Source organism: Cebus imitator, unplaced genomic scaffold (genome assembly GCF_001604975.1).
Source record: "Cebus imitator isolate Cc_AM_T3 unplaced genomic scaffold, Cebus_imitator-1.0 Scaffold147, whole genome shotgun sequence".
NCBI lineage: Eukaryota > Metazoa > Chordata > Mammalia > Primates > Cebidae > Cebus > Cebus imitator.
Genome location: NW_016107462.1, coordinates 2782342 through 2801908, shown reverse-complemented (window position 1 = coordinate 2801908; position 19567 = coordinate 2782342). Strand labels below are relative to the sequence as shown.

Genomic DNA, 19567 nt, shown 5'->3' with positions numbered 1-19567 from the left:
ATACATATTTAAACCAAGTTGAATAACCAGAATACATACATATATATATTCCAAAATGTCAAACCGATCTAATTTCCCATGCACTATGTTATGTTCTCAGAGGAAGTTTATGTACATTCTGTACTAGATTAGTGGACATTGTAGGAATGTTCATTTTAGGGCAATAATTTCCTTATTCTAATATTTTGTATTTATAATATATTGGAATAATAAGGAAATTATTGCCGTAACTAACTCAGGACTGTTGAGTATAAGATGCCTATTTGGTATATACAAAATCAAAACTTTAATGTATCAATGAACAATTCTGTCATGTTTTTGAAATGATTTTTAACTGCTTCTGGAATTAAATAACATTAAAAATACAGCATATTAAAACAAAATTTGTAAAGGTTTCATTTTAATGTATGAGATGGGATAAACACAGCTACTTTTAAAAAAGCATTTTTATTATCTCCACTAGCTGATGCTCTACTTCATACTTCTTCATGTGCTATGTATTCTAACCCTCATAAACCTCTCTTGTAGGAAAATACTCAAGAGCATGAAGAAATAGACAAAGGTAATAAAAATATGGCCCAGTATTTAAAAGAAAAGCTCAATAGTGAAATAGTTGCAAATAAAAGAGAATCAAAGTGCAGCAGCAATGCCCAAGAAACAGATGATGAGGAAGATGATGATGAAGAAGAAGATGGTGACGACGACGACGAAGGAGAAGATGATGGTGAAGAGAGTGAAAAAACGAACAGAGAAGAGGAAGGCAAAGCAAAGGAGCAAATTAGAAACTGTGAGAACAACGGCCAGCAGGTAACTGATAAAGCATTTGAAGAACAGAGAGACAGACCAGGGGCCCAAAATCAAAGTGAGAAAAAAATATCAAAATTAGATCCTAAGAAGTTAGCTCTAGATACCAGCTTTTTGAAGGTAAGTGCAAGGCCTTCAGGAAATCAGACAGACCTGGATGGAAGCTTGAGAAGAGTTAGACAAAATGACCCTGACATGAAGGAACTCAACCTGAACAACATTGAAAACATCCCCAAAGAAATGTTACTGGACTTTGTCAATGCAATGAAGAAAAACAAGCACATCAAAACATTCAGTTTAGCCAATGTGGGTGCAGATGAGAATGTAGCATTTGCCTTGGCTAACATGTTGCGTGAAAATAGAAGCATCACCACTCTCAACATCGAGTCCAATTTCATCACAGGTAAAGGGATTGTGGCCATCATGAGGTGTCTCCAGTTTAATGAGACACTAACGGAGCTTCGGTTTCACAATCAGAGGCACATGTTGGGTCATCAAGCTGAAATGGAAATAGCCAGGCTTTTAAAGGCAAACAGCACTCTCCTGAAGATGGGCTACCATTTTGAGCTTCCGGGTCCCAGGATGGTGGTCACTAATCTGCTCACCAGGAATCAAGATAAACAAAGGCAGAAAAGACAGGAAGAGCAAAAACAGCAGCAACTCAAGGAACAGAAGAAGCTGATAGCCATGTTAGAGAATGGGTTGGGGCTGCCCCCTGGGATGTGGGAGATGTTGGGAGGACCCATGCCAGATTCCAGAATGCAGGAGTTCTTCCAGCCACCGCCACCTCGGCCTCCCAACCCCCAAAACGTCCCCTTTAGTAAACGCAGTGAAATGATGCAAAAGCCATCACAGGCCCCGAAGTACAGGACAGACCCTGACTCCTTCCGGGTGGTGAAGCTAAAGAGAATCCAGCGCAAATCTCGGATGCCAGAAGCCAGAGAATCACCCGAGAAAACCAACCTCAAAGATGTCATCAAAACACTCAAGCCGGTGCCGAGAAACAGGCCACCCCCATTGGTGGAAATCACTCCCAGAGATCAGCTGCTAAACGACATTCGTCACAGCAATGTTGCTTATCTTAAACCTGTAAGTAGAAGGAGGGAGAAATGGTGACTGAGCATCCCCCATAGTAAATGCTTCCTAACTATATTCCCTGCTTGCTTTAACACAAGGGGGTATCCATTAATTGGGACCAACTGGAAGAAGCCAATGGGCATTACCAATAGAACTAAACTACTGTTATCCCTAAGGATGTACACCTTTAGCATCCCTATGTATGTATATCTGTATGACCTCTGCAACAAAATTAGCAGCTAACATTAGGGAGCATTTACTATAGGCTGGAGTGATTATATAACCTAACTCATGGAATCATCTTACCAACTCTATGAGGTAGGTGCTGTTATTCTCCTCATTTAATAAAAAGGAGACTGAGGCTTAGAGAACTTAATAACATGCGAAGGAGATACAGCTAAGAAGTGGTAGAGCTGACATTGAAACCCAGTTCTGAGTCCAGAGTCGAGCTTTAATTCACCTGATTCTTTTGACCCCTTCAAGCACATATTCAAAAGAACACCATTCCAGCCACAGCAGAGCTATCACTCAGAGATTCCCCAGGAACCCACAGTGAGGAATAAATAAGAATGAGGCCAAATTGGGCCAGTTGTTTGTAGACAATTGAATGCTTCCAAAATACTTAGAAACAGTTCTTTTTAGTAGGTGAGGAGAGACTGTCTGAAATTATATTTGTACTGCTCTCCTTTTAGGCAGATAAATGATGAACTTCAAGTTGGTGTCACTGTGAATTCATGGAGTTTTAAAATCACTATTATTTCAGTTTAATATTTACCATGGCTCACTATTACTGCTAAGTGGAGAAGTTCTTTTCCTTGCAATTTAAGTTGCAGAAATGAAAATGTTTTGGTCATTATTATGATGGCATTTACTGAGGTTGAAAGATGTGTTCAGTGGCCACAGGTGATTGATAATTAACCATATTATTTTAAAATCTCATGTAGTAATAGCCACAAGATTATGTTGACAGAACAGTCAATATATAATTTTATTGCACAGATACATGTTTTGTCAAGACATGTTGAATTTTTATGCACGTTTGCTCTTTTTCTCCTTTAAAGAGCTTTATATTCTGAAATAACTGCTAATTCTTTTATATATATATATATATATATATATATATATAGAGAGAGAGAGAGAGAGAGAGAGAGAGTCCTTATTCCCAACTCCTAGAATGGAGAATTATCAATAGCCCATTCTTCTAAGTCAAAGCTGACTTTCATCCATGATTTAGAGAGGCTCTGATTCTTCCTGGAGCAGTGTCCAGGGTGAGAATGCTAGAGGTCACATGAGGTCAGGCAACGGTTCTTTGCCTGCCCTTGGGCACACCATCAAGACTTTCTGCACCTGCTCTTCTCTGGACAGCTGGAACTCCCCTAGGAGTGAATTGGGGTGTCGTTTGAGAGAAGCTAGCTCTACCACTTTCCTGGTAACTAGTCATTGGCAAAGAAAATTCAAGCCACCTTGGTGGTTGTGCACTCAGAAAAGAACAGTCTAAAAAGAATGATGAGAGATCTTTTAAAAAACCGGTGTTAAAGGTGGCATGTAGGTTCAGAGTAGAAGAGGGATTGAAGTTCAAAAGAGCATCTGAACCAATTCCCTGACTTCTGAGTGCTCTGCTGAGCAAATCCATTTCTCCGGGTCTATTCCATTCTATCCATTCACTTATTTGTTAATCTAACAAATGTATATGTCAGGCATGATAAGGATTGGGGATAGAGTGGTAAGTCAGGTTCAGTCTCGACCTCGCACAGAGCTTACAGTGTAAGTTTAATTGTTTTAGCCCCTTTTACTCAACTGAGAACACTGCAGTTTTGGGTCTAGAGTCTAAAGAAAAATACATTAAAATAAATTCATTATGATAATTGCAAGAATAAAACACCCCATCAAGCACTGCATTTTTTTCATATTTTAATCAATTTAAAACTGCTACTAATTGTAAGCGTGGTGGTGGTGGTAGTTTAAAAAAAAATCTAAGAAAAACATGCTGCAAACTGAACTCTGACATGCTTTTTAAATGACAGTCTTGCATATCACCCTCTGCTTTGAAATGGCTTCATTTATTCTGAAGGATTGGCAACTTCTCCTGCCTTCAGTTGCCTGGCTTGGCCCGTGACAGGCATCTGTTTGCCTGTATCTCAGTTATGAAATGTCACACAACTTCATCTGTTAGGTCCTGGAAAACACTTTGGCAAGAAAAATACGAAAATCCCTCATTGCACTAATGAAAATTTGCTTCACTAATACCAATTTGCTTCCCAGTGCTCTGTTTCTGTGCCTTTCTGCCTGTACAATAGATTTCTGTTTTAAAGCCAAAACATAGTTTAATCTTTGAAAAGATATTTTAATTTTTTATTTTTATTTTGAGGTCATTTTAGGCTTACAGAAGGTCAAAAGTTGTACAGAAATTTCTTGCATACCCATCTCACTTTGCCACATTTGCTTTATTTATCTTGCTTTAAAAGCTATTTTAAGAGGCAATACATCTGTGTGTGTGGTACCAAGAGCACATGACTCCGTGGAGGTAATGATAGTATGAATAGCTATGATGTGTTCACACCTGGGTCTAAGCCAACTATTGTGAAACACCACCAATTTTAAGATGCTCCGATCTCACAGCTGTTGAAATGTCCCAAAATATACATCTTGGACTTGAAATACAGTGAACACTATGAATGGTAATGTCACCAAATCCCAGCAGAAAGGGATAAAACTATGAAATAAGATAAGACAATGATCACTTGATCACTTGATGGAGGTGAAATGAAGGGTTTTGGGGGTTTGGGATAGATGCCCTCCAAATCCCTGGATTTTCAAGAATGAGGTTAAAATTAAAACAATCTGGGGTGTGTGTGTGTGTGTGTGTGTGTGTGTGTGTGTGTGGTGTTCCTAACAAGAACATTTTTCAGAAACAAATTTTTTCTTAGGAAAGTTTTGTTTGTGTTTTTGTTTTTGAGATGGGGATCTCACTCTATCGCCAAGCTGGTGTACAGTGGCTCAATTACAGCTCACTGCAGCCTCAACCTCCAGGGCTCAAGTGATCCTCCCACTTAAGACTCCCAAGTAGCTGGGACCACAAATACATGCCACTACCCCTGGCTGATTTTTTTTTCATTATTTGTAGAGATGAGTTCTCAGTATGTTGTCCAGGCTGGTCTCAAAGTCTTGAGCTCAAGTGATCCTCTCTCTTCAGCCTCCCAAAGTGCTGGGATTACAGGTGTCAGCCAAGGTGCCGAACAGAAAAAAATTTTTAAATTACAGTTACTGGCTGGGAGCGGTGGTTCATACCTGTAATCTCAACTCTTTGGGGCCGGGGCAAGGCAGGAAGATTGCTTGAGCCCAGGAATTCAAGACCAACATGGGCAACAAAACCAAGTAAGATCCTGTTTCTACAAAAAATTTTTTAAAAGTTAGCTTGGTGTGATGGCACACACCTGTGGTACCAGCTGCATGGGAGGCTGAGGCAGGAGGATCACTTGGGCCCAGGAAGTCAAGGCTGTAGTGAACCATGTTTGTGTCAGTGCACTACAGCCTGGGCAACAGAGTGACACCCTGTGTCAAAAATAAAAGTTATTGGCCGGGTGTAGTGGCTCACGCCTGTAATCCCAGCACTTCGGGAGGCCGAGGCATGTGGATCATGAGATCAAGAGATCGAGACCATCCTGGTCAACATGGTGAAACCCCGTCTCTACTAAAAATACAAAAAAAATTAGCTGGGCATGGTGGCGCGTGCCTGTAATCCCAGCTACTCAGGAGGCTGAAGCAGGAGAATTGCCTGAACCCAGGAGGCGGAGGTTGCGATGAGCTGAGATCGCACCATTGCACTCCAGCCTGGGTAACAAGAGCGAAACTCCGTCTCAAAAAAAATAAATAAATAAAATAAAATAATATAAAAGTTATTTTCCTCATAGATTTGGAAATAGCACATCTGAATGATTAGTTTGTATCTTAAAATTCTTTTTTAGACTGGGCATGGTGGCTCACGCCTGTAATCCCAGCACTTTGGGAGGCTGATTACTTGAGGCCAGGAGTTTGAGACCAACCGGGCCAATGTGGTGAAACACTGTCTCTACTAAAAATACAAAAATAGCCAGGTGTAGTGGTGCTTGCCTGCAATTCAGCTGCCCAGGAGATTGAGGTACAAGAATCACTAGAACCCGGGAGACGGAATTTGCAGTGAGCAGAGATCAAGCCACTGCACTCCAGCCTGGGTGACAGAGCGAGGTCTCAAAAAAAAAAAAAAAATCTTTTAAAAATACATTTTAATGCTTATTCTCTCCTCACCCCATGCTTCTGGCCTGGGATACCTGAAATGAAATTGCTGGCAAAAAATAAAGGAAAACCCATATACTTGCTTTGCTCAAATGCTTCCTCCTCTAGGAAATTACCCATTCAATTCAGTTTAAGAGAAATTTACTCTGTGAGCCAGGTACTGAAAACTGCTAAAGCATGAGGTCAGATCTGTAGGCCTGCATTATTTGGCTTGGGTATCACTGTGTACGTTTTTGAACGTCGCATGCAAAAACGTTCAGATTATCTGGCACCACTTGGAACATCAGATCTGGCTACACTGCCCTTGCATGGAAACAAATCAGCTGTCTCTGTGCATTGATTTCACCCTGGAGAATGCTCTTGGACTCCCTTTTTTATTTTTTATTTTATTTTTTATATTTTCTCTTTTTGTTTTTGTTTTGCTCATGGACTCTCTAGTTTTGCTCTTTTGCCCTTACTGCCTTGCGCCTGGCATGCTTTCCTCGTTTACATGACTTACTTGGCTTCTGCAGAATTTTTTAGTTTGCTCTTGTTGTTTTCAGCTATGTTTTAAAAAATCTTTGTCTTATCTCACAAGCTGAATGTATTGGATAATGAGTAAATCATTTCCCTTTGAGCTAATAAGGCTGAGTCAGTATGATAGCACAAAGGCATTAGGCTGGATAGGCCTATCCCTCCCTGACAAATGCGTGATATTCTTTCATCTTCAAAAATGTTGTGGTCTGCTCACTCCTACCATCTCAAATGAGTATTTGTACTTTTCACTGAGATAAAATCCCATTTGCAGCAACTGTTTAATTCACTGAGGCCAGCTGCATTTTATATCATATCCAAGCTTCTGTGCCAATCACACAAGATAACTATTTTAACATTCAATTTCACTTCAGGCTTACTCATGTTTATCTGGACTGCTCCCATCCAGTTGACTAAAGCCATTGCTAAATTTTCCTTCAGAAAGACTTCAGCATAATAATACGGGCAGCTTTAGCTCATCAGAAGACTCCACGACACATTAGGAGTTGTTATGATTACAGAGTTGAAGTTTACAAACCCTTCAGCATTCATCTTCATCACTGGCCATTTATTCTTTGCCACATTTATAAGATCTTCTTTCTCTTTAACCAGGTTCTCTAGATTCTTTTTGTAATTTTCTCCTCTTTCCCATCACGTAATAGGAAATTCCTCTTTCTCTTGTCAGGTAATCTAGAACAATCCCCAAATCTTCCTTTTCCTTTAGATCACTCAGGGTTTTCTTAGCATATTCAATCTGTCCCCAAACCAAACTGCCCATTTTTAGGCCTAGGGGTTGTTTCTGGTTCCCAGTTTTCTGTCTTATCTCCATTCTGTCACACATTTAGGTCTAAAACTCCGAGGTTATCTTCAACTCCTTTTTTTCCTTCCACCCCTCCTCCCCATTTTGGGGGCTTCCAATAAACCAGGATGATCTATAAGAGCCAAGGCCAAGCATAGATCATAGCTTTGGAAATGTTATGTTTCTTATAAAAGGAACCTCCACAGGAAAAAAGCAATGTAACATTTCAAGCTTATCCCACAAATGTACATATAATCCAGGAATTATATAAACCAGAATTGCTTGCCCTTAATATGTAGTGGGAAAAAATGTTTTTTGTATGCTTTTCTAAAGTCCATATAGTGATTCTCAAGTGTTATTGTGGATCAAAATCATGTAAAGGGCTAAATACACATTACTGAGCCCACCGACAGAGTCTGTGATTCAGAAGGTCATGGATGGGACCAAACAATTTGCATTTCTGACAAATTCCCTGGTAATGCTGCTGCTGCTTATTCCAGGACCACATTTGGCAACCACGACTCTGTGACATCCATGGTAAACTGTGTCTGCTGCTATCTTCCCTGAAGGGCCTTGCTTTCCTGCCTCCATAGAACCCTTTGCCTCAAATTTCCTTTTCTTCTATCTCTATCTGTTAGAATCTACCCAGTTTCCAAGGCTTGACTCAAACGCTATTTCTTAAACACAACAAAACATCAGGAGTGCTCTGCCTGTGTATTTCCATTACTCTTTGTCCACACCTCTTTTATAGCACCTCCCACATTCTTCTCCAGGTTCACAGCCCTTCTGTTCACAGTGTGCTCTCCTACAGGATTCTGAGTTCTTCAAAGCAGGTCTTGCACATCTCTATCCTGGACGCCCACTGAGGTGTTGGTCCAGAGTAGGAACTTAATACAGGCATGCCAAATTAAATAGCCTGTGCTGAAACCAATCTTCCTACCCTGCCCTGCCTCCCAGCCTCTGAATGCATGCATATGTGAGCACTGTGTAATGCTACACACACACACACACACACACACACACACACATTAGCACACTAAACATACTTTCTTTAGAAACTAACAAGTGAAGGGGAAAAAGGCTACTTAAAAATAACACAAGTTGATTCTCTTTGTTTTATATTTTTATAACATACCTAGCTATTATTATGATTTCTATCTTTTGTTTTCTGCCTAGAAATGGCTTCTTCAAAAACAAAATATGTGCTTGCCTTTTCTTGCAGCTTTTATAGTTTTTGGTTTTCTAAAAATATTTGATATGGATAAATTAAAGGGTTAATTTTTAAAGTAGAAAGCCAAAAGGCTATTTTATTATTTCTTTTCCAAATAATTAACTAGTAATCATTTAGTGACTCATTTCTCTTTTCCCCAGTGATCTGAACTACCAGCTTGGTCATATTTTACATATGTAAACATGTGTTTGGGTTTACTATACTGGGTCAGCGCCACATTTTCTTTTAAAAATATTATCTTGGGCTGGGCACAGTGGCTCACGCTTGTAATACCAGTACTTTGGGAGATCAAGGCAAGAGGATCGCTTGAGGCCAGAAGGTCCTGGCTGAGTTATCATTGCACCACTGCACTCCAGCTTGGGCAACAGAGTGAGATCCCCATCTCTCTAATTTTTAAAATTTTTTAATTTAAAATATTATTTTGCAACTCTTCTATGCATATAGAAGCAAATACAGGGAATTACTTATATAAAACGCTTCCTTTTCCATTCCATAATACAAAGAATGTACTGTTTTAACTACTTATTGTAGCTTTAAAGTTATTTTAAATACCTGGCTCATAGTTTCTCTTAACTACTGGTGTTTTCCATGGGAGAGCTTTACTAGGGTGCAGTCACACCCCTTTCTTCTCAAAGCTTGGCACAGGGGAGGTAGAGGGTCAGAAGCACATGGAAGTCCCCTTGGCTTGAAGGCTGGCAGGCAGCAGCACATCAAAGGACGCTGGGAAAACATTCCTAGCCAAAGGTGGTGGGCCGAGAACTGGCTGCAACAGGAGCCATAGCAGATGACCGAGATGGTTCATCATACTGGCATGTGGACATGAACAATATAGGTAGAAACATTCCTAGTCATTATTACACAAACTCTGAGTGTCCCCTGGGCATCTTCAGTGTCCTGTGGAAGATACCTGCATGATGGATGAGTCACTTTCCTAAGATATAATGCCACTTGAAACCCTTTAAAAACTTGTCTTGCCTTTAAGGTTTTCCTGTGAGACAGAAGTATGAAGTGGGTTTGCAGTGTTGGACTTTTGTTGTTCTTTTGTAATTTTTTGTTTTCTTTTCGTCCTGGGTGGTGCTTTCAAAAGCATATATATATATGTATGTATATGCGTGTGTGTATATATATGTATGTATATGTGTGTGTGTGTGTATATATATGTATGTATATGCGTGTATGTGTGTATATATATGTATGTATATGTGTGTGTGTGCACGTATGTGTGTGTGTATATACACACACACACACACACACACACACACATATATATATATACACAAACATTTTTTTTTTTTTGAGACAGTCTCACTCTGTCACCCAGGCTGGAGTGCAGTAGCTCCATCCCAGCTCAAGGCAACTTCTGCCTCCCAGGTTCAAGCGATTCTCCTGCCTCAGCCTCCCAAGTAGCTGGGACTACAGGCATGAATCACCACGCCCGGTTAATTTTTATATTTTCAGTAAAGACGGGTTTTCACCATGCTGGCCAGGCTTGTCTTGAACTCCTGATCTCCAGTGATCTGCCCCCCTCAGCCTCCCAAAGTGCTGGGATTACAGGCATGAACCACTGCACCCAGACTTGTTATAAAACTTTTTTAAGAAAATAAGGCAGCTGAGTGTGGTGGCTGACACTTGTAATCCCAGCACTTTGGGAGGCAGAGATGGATGGATTGCCTGAAGTCAGGAGTTCAAGATAAGCCTGGCCAACATGGTGAAACCCCATCTTTACTGAAAATATAAAAATCAGCTGGGCCTGGTGGCGCATACCTGTAGTCCCAGCTACTTGGGAAGCTGAGGCAGGAGAATTGCTTGAACCCAGGAGGCGGAGGTTGTCTTGAGCCACTATCGAGCCACTGCACTCCAGCCTGAGGGGCAGAGTGAGACACTGTCTAAAGAAAAAAAAATCCCAACAAATGAGGTGGGTCTCATTTTGTTGTTCAAGCTGGTCTTGAACTCTTGACCTCAAGTAATTCTCCTACCTCAGCTCCCTGAGTAGCCAGGATTACAGTTGCATACCATCATGCCTGGTTTTTGTTTTTTTTTTTGTTGTTGGTTTTTTTTTTTTTTTATTTTTAAATATTCTAACCTTGAGATTCGGCGTGTGCTTTAAAGAGGAAAGAGTTGTTTTAAAAAGAACATGTATTTTGCCAGTGTGGTGGCTCACGCCTGTAATCCAAGCACTTTGGGAGGCTGAGGCGGGTGGATCACTGAGGTCAGGAGTTCAAGACCAGCCTGACCAACACGGTGAAACCCTATCTCTATTAAAAACACAAAAATTAGCTGAGTGTGGTGGCGTGCACCTGTAATCCCAGCTACTTGGGAGACTGAGGCCGGAGAATCATTTGAACCTGGGAGGCAGAGGTTACACTGAGCTGAGATCAGGCCATTGCACTCCAGCCTGGGTGACAGAGCGAGACTCTGTCTCAAAAATAAATAAAAATTTAAGAATATATTTTATATTCTTATAGTGATATTTTTACCAGCAGTATATAATAATGAGCACTGAAATCAGGCAGACCTGGTTCAAATCCTGCTTTGCCATTTTCTAGCCATGTGATCTTAGGAAAGTTACTTTCTTCTCTGAGCCATTCCCCTCCTTACAAGGCTTTTGTAGGATATAATGCGATAATGTTTTTAAAATAAGTGTTAGGCCGGGTGCAGTAGCTCATGCCTGTAAATCCCAGCACTTTGGGAGTCCGAGGCAGGTGAATCACTTGAGGCCAGGAGTTTGAGACCAGGCAGGTCAACATGGAAAAACCCCATCTCTACTAAAAATAGAAAAATTAGCTGGGCATGGTGGCACATGCCTGTAATCTCAGCTACTTGGGAGGCTGAGGCAGGAGAATTGCTTGAACTCGGGAGGTGGAGGTAGCAGTGAGCCAAGATGGTGCCATTGCACTCCAGCCTAGGCGATAGAACATGACTCCATCTCAAAGACAAAAAGTGTTCCATAGGTTACTCACTTGTATAATAGCCTTATAAATTAGATACTGTTATTGTCATTTTACGGCTGAGAAAACTGATGCCCAACACCACATAACTAGTACATGTTAGTGTCCGTCTTTGAACCCAGGCCAGCTTGGGCACCTGCCCTCAGATTTCCGTGATGTGCTTTACCATGTGCTCAAAGCCCTTGGAACAGTCCCTGGCATTAGTAAATGTCTAATAAATGGTGGCTGTGTTATGATTCTTTTTTTTAATCTCGACTTTGGGGGTGCTTTGGCCAGAATTTCAAATCTATTTTGTATCTTTTAAGGCATGTAAATTTTGTAATTTTTGCTGCAAAGCTCTTGAATTTCCAGGATTAATTTCCCCCTTTTCTTCAAATGTTTAAATCGCAGGTGCAACTGCCAAAAGAACTCGCATAAGAGGCAGCAGAGTCATCTAGAAGAACAGGAAATGGAGATAATGACTTACGGATTACAGCATGGAGACTATGTCAGCAGCAATGCTTTAGGATTCACGTGGCGGAACTGGGAACAATGCTACCATCTGATGGGGTATTTGTAAAAGGCAGAATGTTTGGGCCATGAAGAATTAGGGGCTGAAGAGGAAGGTGGAAGGAGATAAAATATAATATTCAGGCTGGGCATGGTGGCTCACGCCTGTAATCCCAGCACTGTGGGAGGCCGAGGTGGGTGGATCACGAGGTCAGGAGATTGAGACCAGCCTGGCTAATATGGTGAAACCCCGTCTCTACTAAAAATACAAAAAAATAGCCAGGCATGGTGGCGGGTGCCTGTAGACCCAGTTACTCAGGAGGCTGAGGCAGGAGAATCGCTTGAACCTGGCAGGTGGAGGTTGCAGTGAGCTGAGATTGCACTCCAGCCTGTGCAACAGAGCGAGACTCTGTCTCAAAAAAAAAAAAAAATATATATATATATATGTATATGTATATATATATACGTATATATACACATATATACGTATATATATGTATATATGTATGTATTCAGAGGCAACATTTTCTACTTGCAATCAATTTGAGTGACTTGGGTGAAATTTAGAGTCATGCTTCCAGAAACAGTAGTTAAAAAAAAATTTTTTTAAACAAACATTCACTTCATTATTATTTTCTTCTGGAAAATAATAAATAAAAGTGTTAAGTATTATATTCCCATTTTTTTCTCCTTCCATCTTTTCTACTATAATCCATCACATAGTATCTTAAAAGGAACAGACAATGTTTCATCCTATGAAAATGTGAAGGATGAATTGAGCTCCTGGCCCTTCTGATCCTTTGAAATGAGAGAATTGTTCCTTAGCGCTTCTCTGGAGAATCAGTGGAGCTTTTCAGCTTCCCACCCTGCCTGGCTTTATCCCTCGGTGACTCCCTTGGTATTTTGGAGTATTCTTTCTATAGGAGTATCTTTGAGGAGCAGAACCCATAAGCCACAGAATGTGGTGAAAAGTAAATGTCACTAGGAAACGTCATGGGAAATGTAAACCCTGCATATGTGAAAACTTCCTGGCAGCAAGTTTTCATATATAGGGGGACAATGGGAGACAGCGTGCTGTTTTTATAGGAAAAACATTTTACATAATATAGTTAATGACAAGCTTTTGGTTTTGGCTAAATAAACTCACACACATATACACACTCATATATGGTTTACTCTGTAAGTCTAATTTGGTTTTATCACTCTCAAACATCTTTTAAAGGAAACTTGCTTACAGGATTAAACTTGAGCTACTTATCCTATCCTTCAAGGTACTCCATTGCCTGGCCCCAATTTACTAATCCTGTCTTATCTCCCACAAATCCTTTATACTCCTCTTGATGAAACATCCTTGTGCACACCCCCTGCGCCTTTGCTCGAACTAACCCTTCCATAGAATACCCCCCAAGAGACTTCCCTCTTGCTCTCCATTAATGAAAGTCCTGTCCAGTCTTCAATTCCCAGGTCAGGTCCTGTGTCCTCCATAAAATCTTTCCAGACAACTCCAATCTGTCCTTCTTCCAAGTTCCTAGAGACCTTAATTATTGTAGTCACTAGGTGCATAGAATTTGAGATTTTTGTAATAGAAGTAGTGTGAACCCTAGAAATTAGATCAAGCTTTGGGCCGGGTGCAGTGGCTTACACCTGTAATCCCAGCACTTTGGGAGGCCAAGTCCAGCAGATCACCAGAGTCAGGAGTTTGAGATCAGCCTGACCAACATGGTGAAACCCTGTTTCTACTTAAAAAAAAAAAAAAATACAAAATTAGCTGGGCATGGCAGCTCATGCCTGTAATTCCAGCTACTTGGCAGACTGAGGCAGGGGAATCACCTGAACGCGGGCGGCGGAGGTTGTGGGGAGTGGAGATTGTGCCATTGCACTCCAGCCTGGGCAACAAGAGCAAAACCCCGGCTCAAAAAAAAAAAAAATTAAAGAAAGCCCCTATGCATTTGTTTGTATAGCCACAGTATTAACAAAGTCAGGAATTTCAAAAAGTGCTGAAAGAGGATTTTTATCTTAGATACACAAAAAGAAAAGATGATCCAATGTCATAGCTTATGGCCTCAATACACAGGTTTTGCCAAAAGAGGTGAAACAGTTCACATTATGCTTTTTCTAACTACCACCTGATTCTAAAGATCTTACAGATTTTAACTGGTTTTTCAAGTGTAATCATAATTTACCACATTTATATGTTACATTTTTCTATTACCCTTCTAGAATTGACCACTGGCCATTAGTAATTACTAATATCTTTTTTTTTTTTATTAGTCTTTCTGTGTTTACTATATTTCGTCATCAGAATTCACCTTGCAGAAAATGAAAGGGGCTAACATGTATATAAAACTCATGTCAGGTTTAAAAATAGGACTAGAATTGTTTTATTCTGGCTGCAAGTTTAAAGTATTCAAGCTTTACTAAACAGTATCTGAAACAGCTAAAGTGTTTGCTATATAGTACATCTTCACTGTATATAGGGTCGTCGCCAAGTGTTTCAGATATTTAAGACAGATGTGTGTTAAATAAAGTCTCACCAAAAAAACCTTTAATCAATTTTATTCTTCATATTTGGGTAAGGGTACAGATGCTAGACCATGTCTGTAAAGTCATGGTGATATCACTGTGCTAAAGATGATGGCTATAGGTTGGCTGAGAATTTAAAATGCAAGAAAGATTAGAAGGAGCATATCATTGCTGCTTATTCTAGGACATACAAAGAGTTTCTTCAGTAAGTACCACTCCAGTTGACTTCACAATTTAATGGCTATGGAAACCTAAATGTTTCCACTTCATCTATGAAATCATTCAATTGGCAGGCAAAACATTTTTTATAACCTGTTTATGAAAACATGAGGAACGGATGAAAAGTAATAGAATGTATAAATTCATGCTATCGTAATTCTAATGTCTAGCTATAAAAGCATATGGTTTTAACAGTTGCCATCTAAAATTTTTATGAGCTGCAGAAGCTGCATTCCATTTGCATGACCACTTTTTAAAGTCTTTTTGCTTGGTCATCTAAAGATGTTTTTCAAATTTCAAATGATCAGCCATTATTGTCCTCCTTATACCCCTAAGGAATTAATAAAATGCACATTCATTTCCTTCTTTCTAAATGTTCCAGTTAAAAACTGAACAATAAAAAAAAATGGGAAACATTATCTTGGACCTTTTTTGTTTTTTCATTGTAATAACAAAAAATGTGCAAGGTAAACAAAAGTCAAGTTTGTTTTATTTTTTTTGTCTGTTTTTTAACAGGTCTGTCCAGAATAATACAGGTTAGAGAGCTGTAACCATCTTAAGGAAGTGACATTAAGTTTGCAACAAATACCTGCTGGTGAAAACATATACTAGCATTTCAAAAATTTACAAAAATGTAACAAAATATCCTAGACAGCTATTTTTATATTTGTAAACAAAGTATAAACAACTGGTTTAACCAGTTTCCACTGCACGTCAAACAGGGCAAAGTGAGAGAGATCATCTTTAATTTTTCAAGAAGAATAATAAAAACTAATTTATATTCCACACTTAAAATTCGAGGGGATTAGAAACAGGCTAACACATGATGTCATCTACTTTAACAGCCTTTTCATTTACTCGTATTGTCTTGATACTTTGCAATGATTTTTTATTACTGTAATAGTATTGTTGCTTTAAAAGCCATAATTCTTTTACTTTTTTATTCCCTTAAAGAAATAGTGTGATCTATTTCCCATTAGATTTCATAAACACAATGAAATTTCAGACACAATAGGAGGGTGGTGGTTTTCTTTCGTCTCTGAGGCCTCCCCTCTGAAACATCAGAGCTGATAATAGTTCGGCCTACACATGCATGCTCCCATAGATAACTGGGTGGTACGTGCACCTCCTATTTCAAAAACACAAGCAGAAAGTAGGTCTGGACAAGGGCAAACTGCAACTCAATTTCTGCTGCAATCCTATCTCAGGTAAGTTATGTTTATTCCTTCATTTTGTTGATATAGTCAGTGAATTTGTTGACGTTTTCTTCCTGCTGTTCTAGAGCATCCAGGACAATGCCCATCGGTGTCCTCTTCAAACCTATTCCTTCCATTTTATTCTCCAGTTTGTTCTTCAAGTTCCGAAGTCTCAACGATGCATGGATAAACATCACTGCAGAGAAGTGACACCTGGTTAACCAAAGCAACAACTCTCTTTTGCCACATCAATATTACACTCCCTCTCTCCACACTTTCAGTGAACTGCCTTAGTTAGCTACAGTCCAGTCCGCTTCTCTAATTGATCCAAACCTTCAAATGGCTCCTTGGACTTTATATAAAGCTCTTCATCAAGTCATACATAGTTTTTTGCCACATTGAAGGAAAATGCTGTATTCAACAGGAAGGACCATAATCTGGAAGCCACACCCTTTCCTTCACACACTGACATCATCATCACCTTGAAGATGTTGCTTAAATGCCCTGAAATTCCGAGTGAAGCAACGTGATTCCATCCTACCTAAAAATCAACTTACCGGAGGCTTTCCAGAAAAGAACTCTTGCTTGATTCAGGAATTATCTGTATCTTGTTCCCTGCAGGAGCATGTGAGTGAAGTCCACTTTTAAAGTGCCTCCCAGGAGCTTTTCCCAAAGTGTTGGGTATAGAATTCTAGATTTAAAAGTCTAAGGGCTTTATAGAGTTTATGTAGCCCACTGTTCCCCAAACTTGTTTGATTATTTTACCACAGATTCCGTGTCCCCTTTCTTGGACCTCCTCAACCTGAGCCTTAAAGAGACAGGCCTGGGAATCTGTATTTTAAACAGGTAACCCTCTCTCCATATGTGATCTATACCAGTGGTTTTACAACTTCCATGTGCATTCAAATCACCTGGAGAGCCTGCAATTTCCTGGTCTCCACCACCCCAAATTCAGACTGTTACAACTGAGGGAAGGCTCCAGAAATTCATTATTTTAATACTCTGGATGATTCTGATGTAGGTGGATCTTGGACCTTCATTTTGAAAAACACTGATGTGGATGCATCTGGAGGATATCAACCTAGACCGTCCATCAGAAATAGTTGAGGAGCTTTCTAAAAATATAACATTCTTGGGCACCACTGTTGATCCACAAAATAAAGGTGTGGCTGGGAAATTTATATTTTAAAAAAGTATCCTGGATGATCTTCACAGTTATCAGTTTGGGAATCACTTATCTAATCTCCTTATTTTAGAGATGAATGAACTACAGTCCATTTAGGATGACTGGTCCAAATCTGGTTTCCAGCAGTCTAAGAATAGAAATCAGGACGCTTGACTGCCTACCTCTGATACATTTCATTACACTGGCCTGTCGCAGACTCTGATATGGAACGGTGTTGAAATTAGCAAGCTGTTTGATTAAATAGCATCATTGAAATACTAAGCCTGTATCACCTACAGAAAACCTGAAGAAAATTTCAAAAAGTCTGAATTTGTTGGTTCAAATATTTTATCCAATATGGTGTGGGATGCATCCATGAATATTCTGGGCTTAATCTAACAAAGCGCTATACAAGCAATTAATTTCATTTAATGGAATGAATGTACATGTAAAATGTTACTGAAAGTTAAAGGGATGTGCCTGTCACTTGATACACTAAAATTTTAATCAGATTTCTGCTGATTAGGCTGGGATTTTATTTCTTCTCTATTTTAGGCTTCAAGTGTTTGGAGTCTTAGTAAATAATGCACGTAAAACTTAGGGAATGTCTAGATCTCTTAACCAGAATCTGAGTATTTACTACCTACATATTGAGCCAATTATTCCTATAGACTTACCAAACTCTTAACACTAGTTATGATCTCCTGAGCAAGTAGAGAATAGTTTACTTTCAAATAATAAATACATTCATTCCTGTGTCAGGACAATAGAAATGGCACTTAAAGATTGAGAATAGACTCTAGAATTATAAAAATCTGGGGTCTAGTGCAGGTTATACCACATCCCTGCTGTATGACCTGGGATTTGTCTCTGTTCTGTTTGCTGTTGTGTCCCCATAAGAATGTATGACACGGTTGGGTGCCATGGCTCACGCCTGTAATCCCAACACCGGAGGAGTCCAAGGCAGCTGGATCACTTGAGCTCAGGAGTTCAGGATCAGCCTGGGCAACATGGTGAAACCCCTCTCTACCAAAAATACAAAAAGTTAGCTGAGTGTGCACCTGTGGTCCCAGCTATTCAGGAGGCTGAGATGGGAGGATCACTTGAGCCCAGGAAGCAGAGGTTGCAGTAAGCCGAGATCACACCATAGCATGGGTGACAGAGTAGACCCCATCTCAAAAAAAGAAAAAAAAAAAGTAAGACACATCCCAACAAATATTTGTGGAATTAATGAACTACAAGGCCTTGACTCTACTCAAAATACAAAAATTAGCCAGGTGTGGTGGCATGCAGTGGCTCACACCTGTAATCCCAGCTACTTGGGAGGCTGAGGCAGAAGAATCACTTGAACCCGGGAGGCGAAGTTTGCAGTGAGCTGATATTGGGCCACTGCACTCCAGCTTGGGCAACAGAGTAAGACTCTATCTCAAAAAAAAAAGGTTATGGAATTCCCATTGGATAATTGCTACTAATTTTTTTTATGATATAAGAAAAAGAAAACTCAGGTTCACTTACACAGCAAAGGAAAAGTGATGCCAAACACAAAGACCATGACTCCTCCAAACATGGATATAAGGAAATAGCTCGCCAACATGACCACCATAACGAACGTCGTGGGGTAGCGCTTCTTCATCCGGCGAAGGGCGTCTTTATTGTGGGCTGCCCACACAAACCCTGTGAACACCAGCACCACCACGATTCCTCCCAGGATCATGTTGAAGGGACTCAGAAACCTGAGATACGGGGAAGAAAAAGTAGGGGTGACTAGTTCAGCAACAGAAGTAGCAAAAGAAGAAGGATGAAAAAGAGGAATAAAAACAATTACTGAGAATTTACTAATAATACTTTCTCTAAATTGTCTCATTTAATTTCTCATAAACTTATGAAGGCGATACTATTATTTCATTTCTCAAATGAAGAAACTAAGGTGACCAGCCACGTTGGCTTACGCCTGTAATCCCAGCATTTTGGGAGGCCAAGGCGGGTGGATCACCAGGTCAGGAGTTCGAGACCAGCCTGGCCAACATGGTGAAACTCTGTCTCTACTAAAAATACAAAAATTAGCCGGATGTGGTGGCGCATGCCTATAGTCCCAGCTGTTCAGGAGGCTGAGGCAGGAGAATCACTTGAATCCACGAGGGGGAGATTGCAACGAGCCGAGATGGCACCATTGCACTTCAGCCTGAACGACAGAGCAAGACTCCACCAAAAAAGGAAGAAAGAAGGAAGGAAGGAAAACTAAGGCATAGAGGTAAGAAAATGGTGGGGAAGGGCAGGAATGGTAGCTCACACCTGTAATCCCAGCACTTTGGGAGGCCAAGGTGGGAGGAT

General features: G+C 40.1%; 2 protein-coding genes across 3 annotated transcripts in view; one reads left to right on the top strand and one right to left on the bottom strand.

Annotated features, from left to right (window-relative positions):
* LMOD3 (leiomodin 3) overlaps positions 1 to 12328 on the top strand; it is a 60570-nt gene extending 48242 nt beyond the window's left edge. For both annotated transcript variants that reach the window (XM_017542782.2, XM_017542783.2), the window contains 2 exons: positions 529 to 1893; positions 12035 to 12328. In XM_017542782.2, coding sequence (XP_017398271.1) covers positions 529 to 1893; positions 12035 to 12061 — 1392 coding nt within the window. In that variant the 3' untranslated portion in view covers positions 12062 to 12328. The remainder of the gene's footprint in view (positions 1 to 528; positions 1894 to 12034) is intronic.
* Positions 12329 to 14673: 2345 nt separating this feature from the next.
* The window catches only part of ARL6IP5 (ADP ribosylation factor like GTPase 6 interacting protein 5), a 20794-nt gene continuing 15900 nt past the window's right edge, over positions 14674 to 19567 (bottom strand). Inside the window, exons 2-3 of the mRNA XM_017542784.2 lie at positions 18752 to 18969; positions 14674 to 16267 (exon numbers count right to left, since the gene is read on the bottom strand). Of these exons, the coding sequence (XP_017398273.1) occupies positions 16095 to 16267; positions 18752 to 18969 (391 nt within the window). The 3' untranslated portion in view covers positions 14674 to 16094. The remainder of the gene's footprint in view (positions 16268 to 18751; positions 18970 to 19567) is intronic.